Raw genomic sequence first — 17,466 nt, 5'->3', positions numbered from 1 at the left:
ATGAAGGATCACATTATTCCTGACTGTAGAACTAAAAGGCCCTCATGCAGAAGCATTGCACTCCTTGCATCGACCTCAACTTCAATCAGTCCCAGATGGGTGAATAGTAAGGCCTACACCGTTCATGAAAGCAACAGCTGTCAAATCCTATCCAAGAACACAATCCATGTCCCTAGCAGATGGTAGCTGATGACAAAATACTTAAGGACTATAAACTTTAACTGCCACACCATATATATATGCTACTTGCCTAGTAAAGGCTCTAGATAGATAGATAGATAGATAGATATAGCCTTTACTAGGCAAGTAGCATTAAACTAATGCATGGACCTTTAAAAAAAAAGATGTACTCTAATTTCAAAATAAACAATAAGCTTTTGCTAGATTTTCTTCATTTGTCAACCTTAATTAGCCATACAATAAGGCCCTCCTCATAACCCATACCCACAGTATTAACCCATACCCAAGAAAAATGAAATTTCCTGACAATATCAAGGTTCTCCAGGAAATTCTCAAGTATTCCCAGAGATTAGCAGAAAGTTTAGGAGGACATAGCAAATGCCTAGTGAGTATATCTTTAAAAACAGGATGAATCCCACATTTTGCCCATATCAACACTGTCAACTTTTCAAAGGTATTGCCTTTATAAAATTATTAAAGAAGAGTACTTCCATCACTTAAAGGTCTTGAAAGGTTTCAACATTCTTATTCCATCAGCATCTATGTGCTTTAGATATTTTAACTGAAAAAAAATGTACCTAGTTATTTATACTTTTTGACCTGTGGCACACATCAACCCCTCTTCAAAAAGATATTTGTTATGTATCAAGTGACTCTTGCTATCCGCTCTGAACAGGTTCACATTTCTAAAACACAGGATCTGTTGATAGTATCTTGCAAGAGAGTATAATGGAAATATGACGACAAATACAGTCATAGGGAATAGCTGAAAGCTCTAAGGCTGCTTCACTCTCTATAGCTAAAAGGCGATAAAATAGTCAAGTGTGAAAAAAGAGGAGCACTCATCACTTTCCCCTTATCAAGACTGGTAGTCTATAGTTGCCTTCAGAGATAGAAAATTCAGACTTCATTATTTTGGCACTACTGCAATGTGACAGGTATTTAACTGCATAGAAGCTACGCTTCCAAATGGTATAACCACTTTTAGAAACCCAAACCTGACTTAAATGAACCAAGGACTAAAATATTTTAAAATGATGAGATATAGCTTTGATTTGTATATTTTCAACATGCCTTACAATACCAGATGCGTGTGACACTTAATGCCTGTGCAGTTAATGAAACAACATAGTTGCCTAGTAATCCAACTCCATACAAAACCATTTTCTTGAAACTTGAAAGCAGTCTTACCAACCAAAGTTCGATTAGTAATAAATGATTAGGATCGTGGCCACTATGTCACATCTCACATTTAAGATAATTCGTTATCATTTCAAAAGTAACGTTAAGAACAAAGAGTCCCCTGGCACCTTTAGGATTAACAGATTGTAGATAAAAGACCATTCTCCAAAAACAAAGAGAATAATATACAGAGGCAGCTATATTCTCTCTGATTGTGGAAGCTAAGCAAGGTCAGCTCTGGCTAGTACGGAATGGGAGATCACAAGGGAATACATACCAGGTGCTGTAGGCTCTTTGTCAAAGGAAGGAAATGGCAAAATCACCTCTTGTTTAAGAAAACCCATGAAATTAATGATGTCATCATAAGCTGGCAGGGAATTTGAAGGCGTATATGCAGACATATGACTTGGCTGGGATGCTGATAGCAATTTCAACGAAATTAGATGTACGATAAGTACGGACACTGACTACCCTGGATAAGGGAGCTGCAGATCACCTAGTAGGTGATGGCCTTATTAAGACCTCTAATTTCAGTTCTGCTTAATGTAAAATCACCCTCTTGCATATTTTGTATATATGCTGCATATTGCTGGATATATAATAGTTGTGTTGATTCACCAAAGTGTCCCACTTTTCTTTCTCTGTAATCCCCCCCCCCCCCCCCCAGTTTTCTTTCAATTCCAACAATAACCATGACTTATATTGCAAATGATTAGCTTACATTCATCACTTGATATCACTTTTAGGTTGCTATAAAACACCATATATATCAGTAGTGATTGCCAATGTAAAAATAATAATGCAAGGTAAGAAAACAGAAGTACTTGCCTCACTGAGTAGAAGGCTCTTTTATTACCCTACAATAATTAAAAACTAGGATGTACAGATGTAAGTTAGTGACTGAAACCGCAGAGATGAGGAATTCACTGGCTCTGATTCCATAACTACTCAAATTTAACAGTATCTCTTCTGCTAAATTATACTTTTTGATGACAAATGCTTAGTTATCCAGAGTCGGTGCTCATCTCAGTAAATATATTTGTATACTGAAACTATGAACAAAAAAAAAGATTATTTCTTTTCTAGATATTCACCAGGGACTAGTCATGGGCCTGAAATGTTTTTGTTTTGTACCGTTCATTTGGAATGCACAAAATGGTACTCCTCTACGGAACAGAAATATCAGTGAAACAGAAAAAAGTGGAAATGGTAGGCACTGGTTGATTTTCGGCACGCTAGTAGGGTCTACAGCGGGGTGCCAAGCGCTTGATGCTTGTAGGCCCGGCTGGCAGGCCCCTGCTTGCAGGGCCTACAGCCGGGCATCGGGCTTGCGGCACGCTCGGATGTAGGCCCTGGTGCTTTGCTGCCAATGGGCCAAAAATCTTTGTTTTTTTTCAGACCTTGGATGGAAAGGCTTATTTGAATCGGCGCCAGCTTCCGGAAACAGTGGACAGAAATTGGGCCATACGAATGGGTCAATCAGAAATTGATAGCAATTCCATACAAATGCACAAGACTACCAGAGACCACAATATAAATTACTGACCTCGTAGCAAAAAAAAAATTGAGCCCAGTTCAAATCTTAATTCACACGACAATAGTGGCCTATGAAGTGAAGTAGAACAAATTGGGTCAATAACTAAAGTACACTGGGGGTTGGTTCCACGTCTCTCTCTCTCACACACACATCCCTGGATACCAAAATCCATGGATGTGCAAGCTCCATTATATATAATGGAGCAGTAAAATGACATACCTTCTATAAAATGGTGAGCAATACAAAACAAGCACCAGAGAGAGCCAGAACATCTGCCAAAAAACTACAGTAGAGTAATTATTATTATTATTATTATTAACTTTATTATTATCCCGCCTTTCTCCTCGTGGGGACTCAAAGCGGCTAACAATCCCACACTTAGATCATAGTTCAAAATATGTAGTATAAAAATGAAAACAATAATACTGTGTGAGTGAAGGTAAAAAACAGATTAAAATATGACACAGTTAAAATAGCCTTTAATACTCACAATCCCCCCCAAATTCTACCCACACTTTCCCAACAGCATGCCGCTTATTCTTCCCTAAATGTCTGTTGACAGAAGGTTTTGGCCTGCTTGCAGTAAGCCTACACATCAGCATACTACAAAATCAACATTTGCTTTTTGGATTTTTTCCCCTGAATGTTCTGAAGCTGTGATTAGCTGAATACATGGATACAGTACAGTGTGTCCTCAATTTTTGCGGGGGTTAGGTTCCAGGTCTGCCCGCGAAAAGTGAAAAACCGCGAAGTAGCGGCACTCTATCTCAATAAATATAGTCCCCCTCCCTCCCTCTTTTAATGTACTGTACTGTCTTCCTTGGGGTTCCTGAGGCGATGAGGCGCAGGCAGGGCCTACTGGCGCTGCCTGCAGGCGGCTGAGAAGGATGCGCGGGCCGGGTCACGTGCCTCAAACTGAGTCCTTTTGTGCCTGAGGGGAGGGCAGGCCAGATGGGAAAATCCGCGAAACATTAAATCCGCGGAACCCGAACCGCGGATTAGCGAGGGAGCACTGTATTTATACGTAGTATGAGGCATGTATGAAATAATGACTGGATACACTCAATTACAGTAAATATTCCCTAAAGAATTTACAGATAAGATCTTTGTGCTACTTCTTCCTTCTCATACCTTTAAGAACATTGTTTTGAAAACAAAACCAAAGGGTGTGACTTACTACACACTAGTTTAATATATTAGCTCAGACAAAGGAGCAAAACCAACCATTTAGAACACATTCAATACAAACTGTGCAGCCTCCAAATGCCAGGAAACTTTTCATATAAATAGAAGGACAAAATAACAACTTATTTTAACCTGTCTGGGTTTATCAGGTCATGAAATAATATGCACTGCACTGAAACTATGACCCTGCACACACTGCTCCAGAAGTTCCCCTGACGCCAATAGTAGATGTGATTCAACTTCAATCATAATTGTTCTCTTTCCACACCTTTTCTATTACTTATTTTTTCCTCATTTTCACCCATATGGCCACTCCATAATTTCCATGTCATAAGGGTTTTAACTTGTACATATTTTATTCTTTAATCAATAGATAACATTGAGCAGTCGAGGAATTAAGTGTTTGGAAACAATGACCTCAGAAGGAAGCAGAACAGTTACACGATCCTAAATAAATAGCTGTATTAACACTGCTATATCCAGTGACCATGACAACTATAGAAAAATTTCATTAGATGATTGGCAGTGCTTTTCTAAAAATTGTTGCATGATTAATAAAACAATTTAGTAAACTAATCATATATTATTATTCCCCAATTCAGCCTAAATACTTCATATAAACTTTCCCTATAAATCTTAATTAGACCTAAAACTGTACCTATGTGGGTTTTTGTGTTCATAAGAGGACTAAAACTGGAGATGCAATTTTAAGCTGAATCCACAAAAATCATAATGTATCTGAAAGCACTCTAAACCATGTGCCAAACCCAAGGTCAGCAGGCGGAATCAGGTCTACCATTTTATTCGGTCCTCCAGATGCAGGACTACAACTCCTGTATTCCTCAACATTAGACATGACTAAAGCTGACGGAAGTTGCGAAACAGTAACATCTGGAAAATTGCAATTTTTTTCTGTCTAGTTAGGATGTTTGGATTTGAATTTGAATTTAGATACAAAGCTTGTGGCACAATGTCTGACTTCAAAATGTCCATTAATCTTTCCCCAACCTTAGTCACAAGTGCTATTGGGTTGCAATTCTCATTATCCCCAGTCCACATGGCAGAAAATCAAAGTAATGGGAGTTTCCGTTCTAGGGACCCAAACAATTATGTAAAAAAATTTATAGTTGGCCCTCTGTATCCACAGATTTTCCGTCCATGAATTCAATGGCCTTTTGAAGGTAACCATATAAGGCTGTTGTGGCCCTTGATGAAAATGAGTTTGACACCCCTGCTTTAGACAATCATATCTTCAGCCTGATAGAAAATGCAGAGGTCAAAAATGCACAGGAAAAGGAAACTACTAAGCAGAAAAGCAATTGCATGACTCACATGTAAACTACTTCACTGAGATGATATTCCACAAAGCTATTCTGTGTAGACAAATGGTGCAACCTTTTATCCTTTACTGTTCCATCACTACTACAATAGGATAGAAGACAATGATTGATGGAAAAGATCTGTGTTCAGTCCTACCTAAATAGTTATGGTATAAAGGCACCAGATAACACCTGATCTTGGAAACTAAGCAATCATTTCTGGTTAGTACTTGGATGGGATACCATCAATGAATACCAAATGTTCTAGGTCACATTTCCAGGGGAAGGGATGGGCAAAACTACATCTGAGTAGTCCTTAAGAAAACACTATGAAATTTATATGGTTGTCTTAACAGGTGACTTGAAAGCACATTCACACAAACCTAGAGATTTGTGCTTCTCTGCAGCAGCTGTATGGGACAGCACTTAAAGAAGTGTCTCCCAAGACTGGGTAAGTGTAAGTTACTGAAGGACAGAGCAATAGCATTCCTGACCCATCCAAAAAGCCACATTTCAAAACCATTGTGGGGAAGTGGAATACTCCTTTGTTGGAATAACTTATATATATACACTAGCTGTGCCCGGCCACGCGTTGCTGTGGCGTTGTCTGGTGGTGTTGGTGAGAAATTGTTGAGGTAGTGGTGGCATTGAATGTCTGTTTTATGGTTGTCTTTATGTTTAGTATGCACACTAAAGTGGATTATATGGCAGTATGGAGTCAAGATAATCCAGTTCAAAGCAGATAATATAAGATTCTAAATGGGTAATATAGCTGTGTGGAAGGGCCTTGAGTCTATACTGCCATATAATCCAGTTAAAATCTGATAATCTGTGGAAGAGGCCTAAGTGAGGCCTAACTGTGCCTGTCCCCTGGGCTGAGTAGGTTGCTAGCATACCAAGTGGGCAGAGCTTAGCCTTCAAACTGGCAGCAATTGGATAAAAACTATTATTCCTCTCCCTGTAATTAGGACTTTACTTTTATTTTATTTTTGTTGTATCAACCTAGAGCCGTGAATGATGGGTTGTGTTGTCAAATTTCAAGGTTGGGGGGCCTGTAGTTTGGTTGTTTTGTCCGCTGCCCTGATGCCATCACTGTTTTATATATATAGATGTGTAGAAATTTCAGTGAAATCAACCTAAAAAACATGAATCACCTTATCCACAGGTCAGTGAGTAACACACTTTAACTCTTATTTTAAAAGGAACCACCCCCTCCTCTGAGTGGTGAAAGGCAAGAGGTTACCATTAGCACATACGGTAGAATCATAGAATAGTAGAGTTGGAAGAGACCTCATAGGCCATCCAGTCCAGCCCCCTGCCAAGAAGCAGGAAATTGCATTCAAAGCACCCCCGACAGATGGCCATCCAGCCTCTGCTTAAAAGCCTCCAAAGGAGCCTCCACCACACTCTGGGGCAGAGTTCCACTGCCGAACAGCCCTCACAGTGAGGAAGTTCTTCCTGATGTTCAGGTGGAATCTCCTTTCCTGTAGTTTGAAGCCATTGTTCCGTGTCCTAGTCTGCAGGGCAGCAGAAAACAAGTTTGCTCCCTCCTCCCTATGACTTCCCTTCACGTATTTGTACATGGCTATCATGTCTCCTCAGCCTTCTCTTTTACAGGCTAAACATGCCTAGTTCTTTAAGCCACTCCTCATGGGGCTTGTTCTCCAGACCCTTGATCATTTTAGTCACCCTCCTCTGGACGCTTTCCAGCTTGTCAACATCTCCCTTCAATTGCGGTGCCCAGAATTGGACACAGTATTCCAGGTGTGGTCTGATCAAGGCAGGGTAGCATGACTTCCCTGGTTCTAGATGCTATACCCCTATAGCATCTATAGATCCTATACATCCCAGGAGAAGCAGTGACACCCTGCTGTGGCACCACTATTGGTCTTTTTATATGCCTGGGTGGGGAAATTAACAGAGGCAGCTGCCTCTGAAGTGGCCTTGATACATTCCCCTCTCTGCAGAATGACTGTCAACTTATCTATGGATAGCAAAATCTGTAATTTTTATCCTAAAACCTGCCCTTGACATGAGGACTTCTACACAAGCATATATGACTTCTACACAAGCCACTTCAAATGACCAACTCTTGTTTCAACAATTCTAAAGTACATTGATCTAGCAGGGGAGTAAACATTCTAAACCCACTAGGACATTATTCCTTAGTAAAGAAATACAGTAAAGGTAAAAAAAAAACTTCTGCATGAAAAATGTGCTACATTGTTAAATCTAAAAAGCCACACTAATATATTCTAATTTTAAAATGTGATAATGGTTGCTTATAAATTTAACATGGTTCTCAGTTTTACAAGCTTTGAAAATATAGTGATGCCTCCAGAAACTTTATATGCCAACTGCAGTATCATATGAATTGGTGACAAAAACATTCAGCCTTTTGTAGTTTTGATTTTTCATTCCCATTCTTTATCATGTTGTTCTTTATACTGTCTAGTGTGCCTCAATAATGAGGGAGATAAAACTGGCTTTTTAAAACGTAGACCTTAAACCAATGATATGTATTAATAAATACTCCTACTTACCTGTAGTATTTGCTATAGCAAGTGGAAGCCCTTGAAACTGATGAACTTGGATGCCAGATCCCAGGGCCCCAAGATTAATGGTCTGAAGGCCTGGTACAGAAGACAGCTGAGCGGCATTTACAGTGACAGTGCCACTGGGAAGAGATGCAGAAGCTATTGGTGTGAGGGTTGTGTTGGTGGTCCCAGTCTGCCCCAGGGACTGTACTGGTGCCAAGGCGATTGTCTGAGCTTGTGGATTCTGAACCTGAAGATTTTGCAGCTGAATAGTCTGCCAGCTCACTTGCCCATTTGGCCCCACAGTGGGTGTTCGAATAAAGATAGGACCAGCATTAGGGAGAGCCTGGATCTGAAGGTTCTGCAAAGCATCCTGAGTAGTAAATGCCTGGCCAGCTTGGCCTGCTTGAACAAGCTGAGGCTGCAATAGGATCTGCTGTTGCTGCTGGCTTTGATCACCATCCTTTTGTTGGCTTTGCTGGACTGCAGCTCCAGGAACCTGCAGAGCATCGGTATTTTGAGCACTGCTCGTCCTCTGCACAGTGCCACTGGTGGAAAAATTCATGATGCCCAAATTACTTGTTGTGGTAGTGGCATTGTAGTTGTTGGCATTGGTAAAAAAACCAACAGAGTTGGCTTGGGATACAGTCACACCCGAGGAACTGACCGAAGCACAAGATGCTGCTGGTTGAGTACTGCTCTCTTGAGAACCAGAGCTGCTTAAAGTCACCGACTGGGAAGTGGGTGCCAAACTGGCTGCAATGCTGTTAACAGGCAACAAAGTGATATTGCCATTCAAAGCCAGTGGGACATTTGTGACATACTGAGTCTGTCCTGAGAGGGTATTTACTCCCTGAATAGGAACAGCTTGCTGCAAAAGATTAGGCATAGCCGCCAAGATATTGCCTGCCCCAGATCTGTTTGTAAGGAGCTGCTGGTTTGTTCCAGGAATGATCTGCAGTTGGCCGGAGGCATCTTGCTGGACGCTGACCTGGGTAGGAGTAGTGGCAAACTGCAACTGTTGTCCATCTACAGTTTGAAACTGAGGGATCACCTGATACTGAATGTTGGGTATCATTCCTGACAAGCCTGCCAGTACTTGCTGGTTCTGCATATTGGAGGTGGTAGTAACCACATACTGCCCAGTGGAAGCAGCTTGGTTTTTGGATGATGAATCATTTTCCTCATTGCTGTTGCCCCCCTGGTCTTTGGGGGAGTTGGAAGCCCCAGAGGGAGTAGAAATTATTTGCCAGTCATTTCCATTTTGAGACATTTGACTGGTAAGGTCCAGTTCGCTTGAGTTTCCCTGTTGTCCCTGTGAACCATCAGTGTTCTCACTGGGAGATTCAATCCTGCTGCATGTGGCTGCCAGCAGAGCCAGAGGGGAATGTTGGGACTCCTATTAAAAAAAAACAAAGATGGAGAGAGTAGGAGTCAGGCATCCCCTTTGTTTATTTAGAGGGTTGTACAAAACAAGGGTGGAAAGGGAATGGGGAACATAGATATAAAAACCTATCAGGACTAGGTGCCCTTCCCACTACCAGAACCTGTGTGCACTGGACTCAAGAGCTCAATCAGAGAAAGGCCGCAGTTAAGATTTCTGAGTTAACAAGTGCTTTCACAACAGAGTGACTTTCAAAACTGCCTTTACAAGTTGTCTGCATTTATGAACCCACAAACAAAAGCAACTTTGAACCAAATCATTCTTAAAAGAGGAAGTTCACATTCAAATGCTCAGAATTAACATTTACAGAAACAAAATGTAACTACTAGAGTAGGGCTTGAATACTGTTTTATCTGTTTCTTTCGTGGTTTTGTACCGTTCCGTCCATTTGGATTGCATGGAATGGCACAACCCCACGGGAACAAAAGAAACAGTGAAATGAATTTTAAAAAGGTAGCAGTTTGGTCAGCTGATTTTCGGTGCTTGGCTGTAGGCCCTGGCTGGCAGAGCCTACAGCCAGGTGCCAAGTGCTCATAGGCCCTGCCTTCCAGGCCAACGGGCCCTCGAGTGCTCATAGACCTTGCCTGCAGCCTACAATTGCGCATTGAACTGTAGGCCCTGCAAGCAGGGCACGCAAGCCGGGCCTACGAGCCATCAAGCACTCGATGCTTGTAGGCCCTGCCTGCCAGACCTACAATTGAGAGCTCGACTGTAGGCCCGGCTCGCAGGGCCTGGCGCTTTGCCACCTAAGGCCAGAATAATCTTTGTTTTTTTTCGGACCTTGGACAGAAAAACCCATTTGTATAGGTTCCCATTTCCGTAAGCAGCAGACGGAAACGGGGCCATACGAATGATACAAATAGGAATGGTAAATAATTCCATACAAATGCACAAGTTTAGTAACTACCCTGTTTTGAGGCTGTCCTGTCTTTAACACAAGAGCTACAAATACTATTATCACACTTGCAGTATGGACTCCATGCAAAAATGCTGGAATTTCAACACATGTTGATAAGCAATATGAAGGTACTAAATCAGTGGTTCTCAACATGGGGTCCCCAGATGTTTTTGGCCTACAACTCCCAGAAATCCCGGTCACTTTACCAGCTGTCAGGATTTCTGGGAGTTGAAGGTCAAAAACATCTGGGTACCCCAGGTTGAGAACCACTGGACTAGATGATCACACCACACACAGAAAGAAGCAGAAAAATATATTGAGCTACCAGACCTATCCTCAAGACCTAAATATATTTTCCCACTGATTCAAAATGTCTGTGTTGAGAGATAACATTGTTATTTTAGAAACACCACCACTTACCTGGCCCTCACAATTTCCTCCATCATTACTGCTGCCTTCATCTAGCTTCTCATTCTTGATAATAACCATTTCTTCTGAAATATCATGGTCTGCATAGAGGGATAGGATGTTGCAAGGACAAATAGTAAGTCATCAGACAAGTTGTAAACAGCTAGCAATTTATCCAGTGAAAACACAGATATTTCAAAAATACGGGTCTTTAAAATGTCTGCCTCCTTCATTTTACACATTAAAATACCTCATTTGTCTGCAAACAATACAAAGTACCCAGTTCTGAATCTAACCTTGAAACCTGGATACTGTTAAGTAACTACAGTAGTCTCACTTATCCAACGTAAACGGGCCGGCAGAACGTTGGATAAGCGAATATGTTGGATAATAAGGAGAGATTAAGGAAAAGCCTATTAAACATCAAATTAGGTTATGATTTTACAAATTAAGCACCAAAACATCATGTTGTACAACAAATTTGACAGAAAAAGTAGTTCAATACACAGTAATGCTATGTAGTAATTACTGTATTTACGAATTTAGCACCAAAATATCACGCTGTATTGAAAACATTGACTACAAAAATGTGTTGGATAATCCAGAACGTTGGATAAGCAAGTGTTGGATAAGTGAGCCTCTACTGTACCTCAACTGGGAATTTAAGCTAAAAACCATCTTCAGTGGGTTCTTGGTATCCATAAGGTTCCTCTGCTAATACCAAAATCTGTGAATGATCAAATTACATTAGACACAACAATGTAGTAAAATGGTGGCCCTTATATAAAATGACAAAACCAAGGTAGTACGGACTTTTCCACTCTGCCACTCTCAAAATGTGTAAGATTATGTTATCAACAACCAAGTGGACGAGTAATGTGGGGAACTAGCATGTCTAAATTTATTGGGAGGCTGATCTTTAATCTGAAATATTTATTCAAATAACATCCTTATGGCGGAGAAAGAGAGCAAGAGAAAAGGTAGCACAGTATAGTGCAGTGGTTCTCAACCTGTGGGTCCCCAAATGTTTTCACCTACAACTACCAGAAATTCCAGCAAGTTACCAGCTGTTAGGATCTCTGGGAGTTAAAGATCAAAACATCTGGGGACCCAATGAGAACCATTGGTACAGTGGGTTATGTTGAAACCAGACTATGGTCACGAAATACACTTATCATTCAAATCCTTTTCTGCCACAATACTGAATGGCCGCCCAGGATAAGAAATAAACACCATACCCCCCCCCCCTTTTAAAGCTTCCTGAAGGAACGGTGGGACACAAGTGCAATAAATGGAAGTCCCATCAAGTCATCAGGTGGCATGTCAAATGAGGGTGTTATGTGTCATGTAATCTTAATGTGAAATGGAAGCTCAGGGTGGAGGAAGTGGTAGTATTTGACAGGATGTGTTACTGTAGTTTGGGAATTATCTAAAAACAAAATTATCTCTTCTCAATGAATCACGTTATTACAGAGTCACAATTATATGACCTGAGCTCTGCTGAGAGATGGTGATCAAAACACAGCAATGTGCTAGAAAAAAAACGTGGAACCTTATTACGGTTCCCTCTACAACTTTTGCCTTCCAATGTGACAAGGACTTGATTCATTTTGGGGCTACACTCAATTTGCTACAACTTTAACTTCTTTTCTTCACATTCTCTGTGGTCGGGCAGCTAATGGTTCTTGGACCAAGAACTAGTCTCCAGTCTATAAATTGTATGTATTTTTATTTATTAATTAATATTAATGGGTAATATATTCATATTCAAATATAAAGTAGCACTACTCTACAGCTCACACTGATCATTTCCTCCCAGTAGCAGGCACATTTGTTTAAGTTTGAGAGAAATATAGTTGGAAGTTGTACACTTAAAAGAGCAGACTGCGCAGCCCAAATTCATCAGAAAAGCAATATTTTACCAATCTTGTCCATTTATTGCTATTTAAAAACATGCTTTGTTATGGGCTGGGTTTTTTTTAAAAAAAAAAATCTTAGATGTTCTCTAATGTGGATCTATTCAAAGTTAGGTTTCCTGAGTACCCTTGTGCCTTTTCACAAATGGAAATTAACGAAGGAAATATCATGTCCATTTTTAACCTTTCCCCTCAGAATCATGTTTTTCATTGTTGTTTCCTTAAAGGACAGTGGAACACTACACAAATACCCAGAAAGCCCCACACAACATGCACTCAGCATAAAACAGTTGCAAAAAATTTACTAATTTCACAGTGGCATAGGGGCATGCAGGCTTTTGATTTGCAGCTAGCCCCAAAGGGAGCAGAAACACTAGCAAAAGCCAAACAAAGCTTGCTGAACACTGTGATTGTTGAGTTTAAGGTCTTCTCAACAGACTGTCCTAAGTAAGGTCATTTCTAGACAGGCCCTATATCTCAGGTTCTGATCCAAGGTTTTCTGTTTATCATATATTATCCGGCACTGCAGACTCAGTTTAAAGCAGAAACCTGGGATAAGATCCTGGGATATAGGGCCTGTCTGAAAGGGCCCAAGTTAGAATGCATCTACACTACAGAATTAATGCAGCTTGACACCACTTTGACTGACAGGGATCAATACTATGGAATCATAGGATCTGTAGTTTGGTGAAGCATAGAACAGTGGTTCCTAACCTTTGGGCCTCTGGGTGTTTTGGACTTCAACTACCAGCTGTTAGGAACTGTGGGAGCTAAAGTTCAAAACACCTGGAGACCCAAAGGTTGCAAACCACTGGCATAAAAAAGCTAATTTGGGCAAAGAAAGCTCAAGGCCTTATTAAAAAAAAACCCCAGGATTACATAGCATTGAGCCATGGCGGTAAAAGTGGCATCCAACTGCATTAATTCCACAGTGTAGATGCACCCCAGAAGAAATTACAGCTCTGTTTATCCCTGCGCGAGGAAGGCACAGATACGGGAAGGAAAACCTGGAAAAAAAACACCCAAACATGTGTCGTATTTAGTTTCTAAGGCCCTTCCAGATAGGTCATATGTCCCAGGATGTGATCCCAGGTTTTGTTTATCCCAGATTGTCTGAAGTGGGGACTCACATAATCCAGTTTAAAGCAAAAACAAACAAAAAACAAAAACAACCTGGGATCAGATCCTGAGATACAGGGCCTAGCTGGAGCCCCTTCCACACAGCTGAATAAAGTCCCACATTGTCTGCTTTGATATTCTGGTTATATGGCTGTGTGGAAGGGCCCTTGAAGGGTCCTAAAAAGACTAAGGTCCCTTCCCCACAGCCCTATATCCCAGAATATCAAGGCAGAAAACCCCACATTATCTGAGTGTAGACTTAGATAACAGAGTTCAAAGCAGATACTGTAGGATTTTCTGCCTTGATATTCTGGAATATAGGGCTGTGTGGAAGGGCCCTAAGAAACAGTGGATGGGTGGTGAACTCCTGCATTTTAGGATCCGAGGCTCCTTCCCCACAGCTGAATAAAATCCCACATTATCTGCTTTGAACCGGCATATACGACAGTGTGGACTCAGATAACTCGGTTCAAAGCTGATATGGGATTTTCTGCCTTGATATTCTGGGATATAGAGCTGTGTGGAAGGGGTCCGAGTTTCCTTCCAGCCCCCAGCTGTCCTCAGCGAGGTGCTGGGAAGAATCCCACCTCCCCAGCCTGGACTTGGAACCCAGCCCCTCACTCCGGCTGAGCCTACACTCTGGTACTGTAACGCAGTTACACCACTTTAAACCGCCCGTTTCCATGCGACGGAATCCCGGGAGCCGCAGTCTGGTGACCGCCCTTCCACAAACCTAAATAAAATCCCACATTTTCTGCTTTGAACCGGAACATATGGCAGTGTGGACTCAGATAATGCAGGGCCCTTCCACAGAGCTTTATATCTCAGAATATCAAGTGTGGACTCAGATAACCAAGTTCAAAGCCGATATTATGGGATTTTCTGCCTTGATATTCTGGGTTATCTGGCTGTGTGGAAGGGCCCTGGGGCGCCAACAAACCCTCTCCTTCAGTCAAGGTAAGGCTTTTGAGGCCTTGTCAGAAGGGCACCTCGGAGGATTCCGCAGCACGGAGCCAAACGGCGGTTTAAAATGGCGCCAGGATGGTTTTCAACTCCTGCGGAGGCCTACGCGGCAAGGCCTTGGGTCTGAGGCTGAGAGAGTGTGACTTCGAATCCTGGCCTCCACAAAAAGGCGCACTCTGCACGTGCTCGGGGGCAGTCCAATGGGATTAACCCATGGGTGGGTGGGAGGGTAGGTGGGCCAGCAACACGGAAATACTAACCTCTAATGAAGGGTTTCCCAGTTAACTACATAGGAGTAGCAGAAGGATAAGGAAGGAGGGAGGGATCGCGCCGCCTTCCTTTCCTTTTCCTTCCCTGAGAGACATTCCCACCCCGAACCCACTCTTCCGGCCTCCTCCTCGTCCCCTCCCTCGGAAGCCCCTTCTCCTCCTCCTCGGGGCCCCTCCCCGCCACAGGTTGGCCCTGCCGCCTCCCTTCCCCTCCCCTCCCCTCCCCGGGGGGCTGGGCCAGAGCGCGAGGGAAGGCCGGCGGGAAGCAGGCAGGCGGCGCCCCCCTCCCAGCCCGGCCCCAATGGTCCCGTCCTTACCGCTCATGTTGGCCGAGGCGAAGAAGTAGGCGAGCCCAAGCGGCGCCGGAGGGGTGTCCTGGGCGGGGGCAGCGAGGTTTGTGGGACGCGGCTAAGCCTAACCCCCACCGGTGACCGCCAAAGGCCTGCTGAGGGGAGGGAGCTGTGCCCACACGGCCCCCAAGCCCAAGCGCCACGCCTCCGGCCTCTCTGCTCCAATCACAAGCCTCGTTAGGTGTGGCTAGAGATGACTGACCTAGCGCACAGCCAGTCGTGCGATTACCAAAAAAAAAAAAAGCGTGTGGAAAATGCGGGAGGGGGGGGAAGGGGGAGCAGTTAGTTTACCAAAAGCTCTCCTTTCGGGAAACGCCTTTCGAAAGAAGCCCCACCCAAGCGTGGGAGGCGGGGCTTGGTGGAGAGTGTTTGCCTAACTTGCCGAGGCGGAACTGGGAACTGATGTCGGAACCGGCCAATCGCGGTGTGGCCCTGTGACGAACTCGTCGGACCCGACTGCCTGGTATCCAATCAAGAGGCGAGGCGGGCCGCAAGGGTCTTTCGTCATGCAGAGGAAGGCGTGGAATGACGGGTCTTTTAGCCAATCGGTGTCACCAGCGTTTCAGAGCGAAGGATTACGCAGCCAAAGAATGGCAAGGGGAGAGAAAGAGGAAATGGTGCCTGCTCCAATGAGGATTGAGGATGGCCTTGAATTATCCAATGGAAATGGCTGCTCCTGTGGGGTATTAGGAAAGGGTGACGGGCGTTGGCGCCATTTTAGCTCGGGTGTATTCCACCCCCTTCCTTCCTCCATTTAACGAAGGGGTTATGCAACCAGAACTGACGTTGTTCGTTTTCCACCCCTTGAGACTTGTTGGAGAAAGTCTCACTTCCGGTCATGATGTAAGAGGCGCCTCTGAGGTGACTTCCTCCATGTGTCAAGACCCCCCTTCCCGTTGATACCAAAATCCGTGGATTATATATAGCGGTGTAGTGAAATTGAGTCCCATATATAGAATGGGACTCTTAACTGGCTGGGATTTCTGGGAGTTGTAGGCCAGAAACATCTGGGGACCTCAGGTTGAGAACCACTGCCTTAAAGCAATGTACAGTTAAAGTATTTTAAAATTGAATTGAAAACACATTAAAACATTTTTAAAAAATTACATTCCCTTTTAAAACCACGTTATCCGCCGTCATAATCTGGGCCATTCTAATTGTCATTGCACGTAATTACATATCCATCTAATGCACTACAATTGTTCCCTGAAGGTTTGATCCCAGAGCCACATTTTCACTCTCTTTCAGAAGGTCAGGAGGGAAGGGGGGAATTCTACAACTGAGGAGCCACCACTGAGAAGCAGAGAGTGTCTGAAAATTGGGACATTCATAGGGATACCAAGATGTTTGTTTATAAAGCTATTGTCCTCCCAACCCTTGTTATATGCCTAAAAATGTGGACCATCTACAAACGTCACTCTCAACTTCTGGAATGATTCTGTCAGCATTGCCTCTGAAAAATCCTGCAAATTTCTTGAGAAGACAGATGGACAAATGTCAGCGATCAAGAAGCAAAGACCACCAGCATTGAAGCGATGATCTTCTTTCATCAACTTCACTGGACTGGCCACGTTGTCCAAATGCTCAATCACCGTCTCCCAAAGCAGTTACTATACTCCCAACTGAAGAACGGAAAATGGAATGTTGGTGGACAGAAAAAGAGATTGAAAGATGGGCTTAAGACCAGCTTTAAAAATTGTGACATAGACACAGAGAACTGGGAAGCCCTGGCCCTTGAGCACTATAACTGGAGGTCAGCTGTTGCCAATAGTCCTACGAAATTCCAAGAGGCACAAATGGAGGACGAAAGGTAGAAATAATAATAATAAATCTTTATTTGTATCCCAATTTTCTCCTTAAATGGGACTCAAAGCAGCTCATAACATTATGTAAAAACAATACAAAACAACATACATACATACAAAGATTTTTTATTAAACATTTATTAATAAACAACTAAATAAATATGGGTATGTGGTGGTTCAAAGGCCCATATTTATTTATTAAACACATTAAGTGAAACTATCTCATCTTAAGAAGTTTTGAACAGGACTTGGATTCTCTTTCTCACACACACACACACCCAGGTCACTAAAATTCATATTGTAAGTTATTCTCTTCGACTACAAGAAACTCTAAAAGCGAATCCTATAAAAACT

General features: G+C 42.7%; 1 protein-coding gene across 3 annotated transcripts in view; it reads right to left on the bottom strand.

Moving 5' to 3' along the window:
* Positions 1-15,595, bottom strand: part of sp1 (Sp1 transcription factor) — a 41,840-nt gene extending 26,245 nt beyond the window's left edge. The window contains exons 1-4 of one of the 3 annotated variants that reach the window (XM_008103670.3): positions 15,275-15,595; positions 11,340-11,417; positions 10,703-10,791; positions 7,947-9,339 (exon numbers count right to left, since the gene is read on the bottom strand). In XM_008103670.3, coding sequence (XP_008101877.2) covers positions 7,947-9,339; positions 10,703-10,771 — 1,462 coding nt within the window. In that variant the 5' untranslated portion in view covers positions 10,772-10,791; positions 11,340-11,417; positions 15,275-15,595. Of the gene's footprint in view, positions 1-7,946; positions 9,340-10,702; positions 10,792-11,339; positions 11,418-14,948; positions 15,110-15,274 lie in introns of those variants that run through there. The other 2 variants (XM_008103668.3, XM_008103669.3) reach the window with 2 other exon arrangements.
* Positions 15,596-17,466: the final 1,871 nt, after the last annotated feature.

This window comes from Anolis carolinensis, chromosome 2, assembly GCF_035594765.1.
Source record: "Anolis carolinensis isolate JA03-04 chromosome 2, rAnoCar3.1.pri, whole genome shotgun sequence".
In the NCBI taxonomy this organism is placed as follows: Eukaryota; Metazoa; Chordata; class Lepidosauria; order Squamata; family Dactyloidae; genus Anolis; species Anolis carolinensis.
The sequence above is the reverse complement of the archived record's forward strand: the minus strand, read 5'-3'. Positions and strand labels throughout refer to the sequence as shown.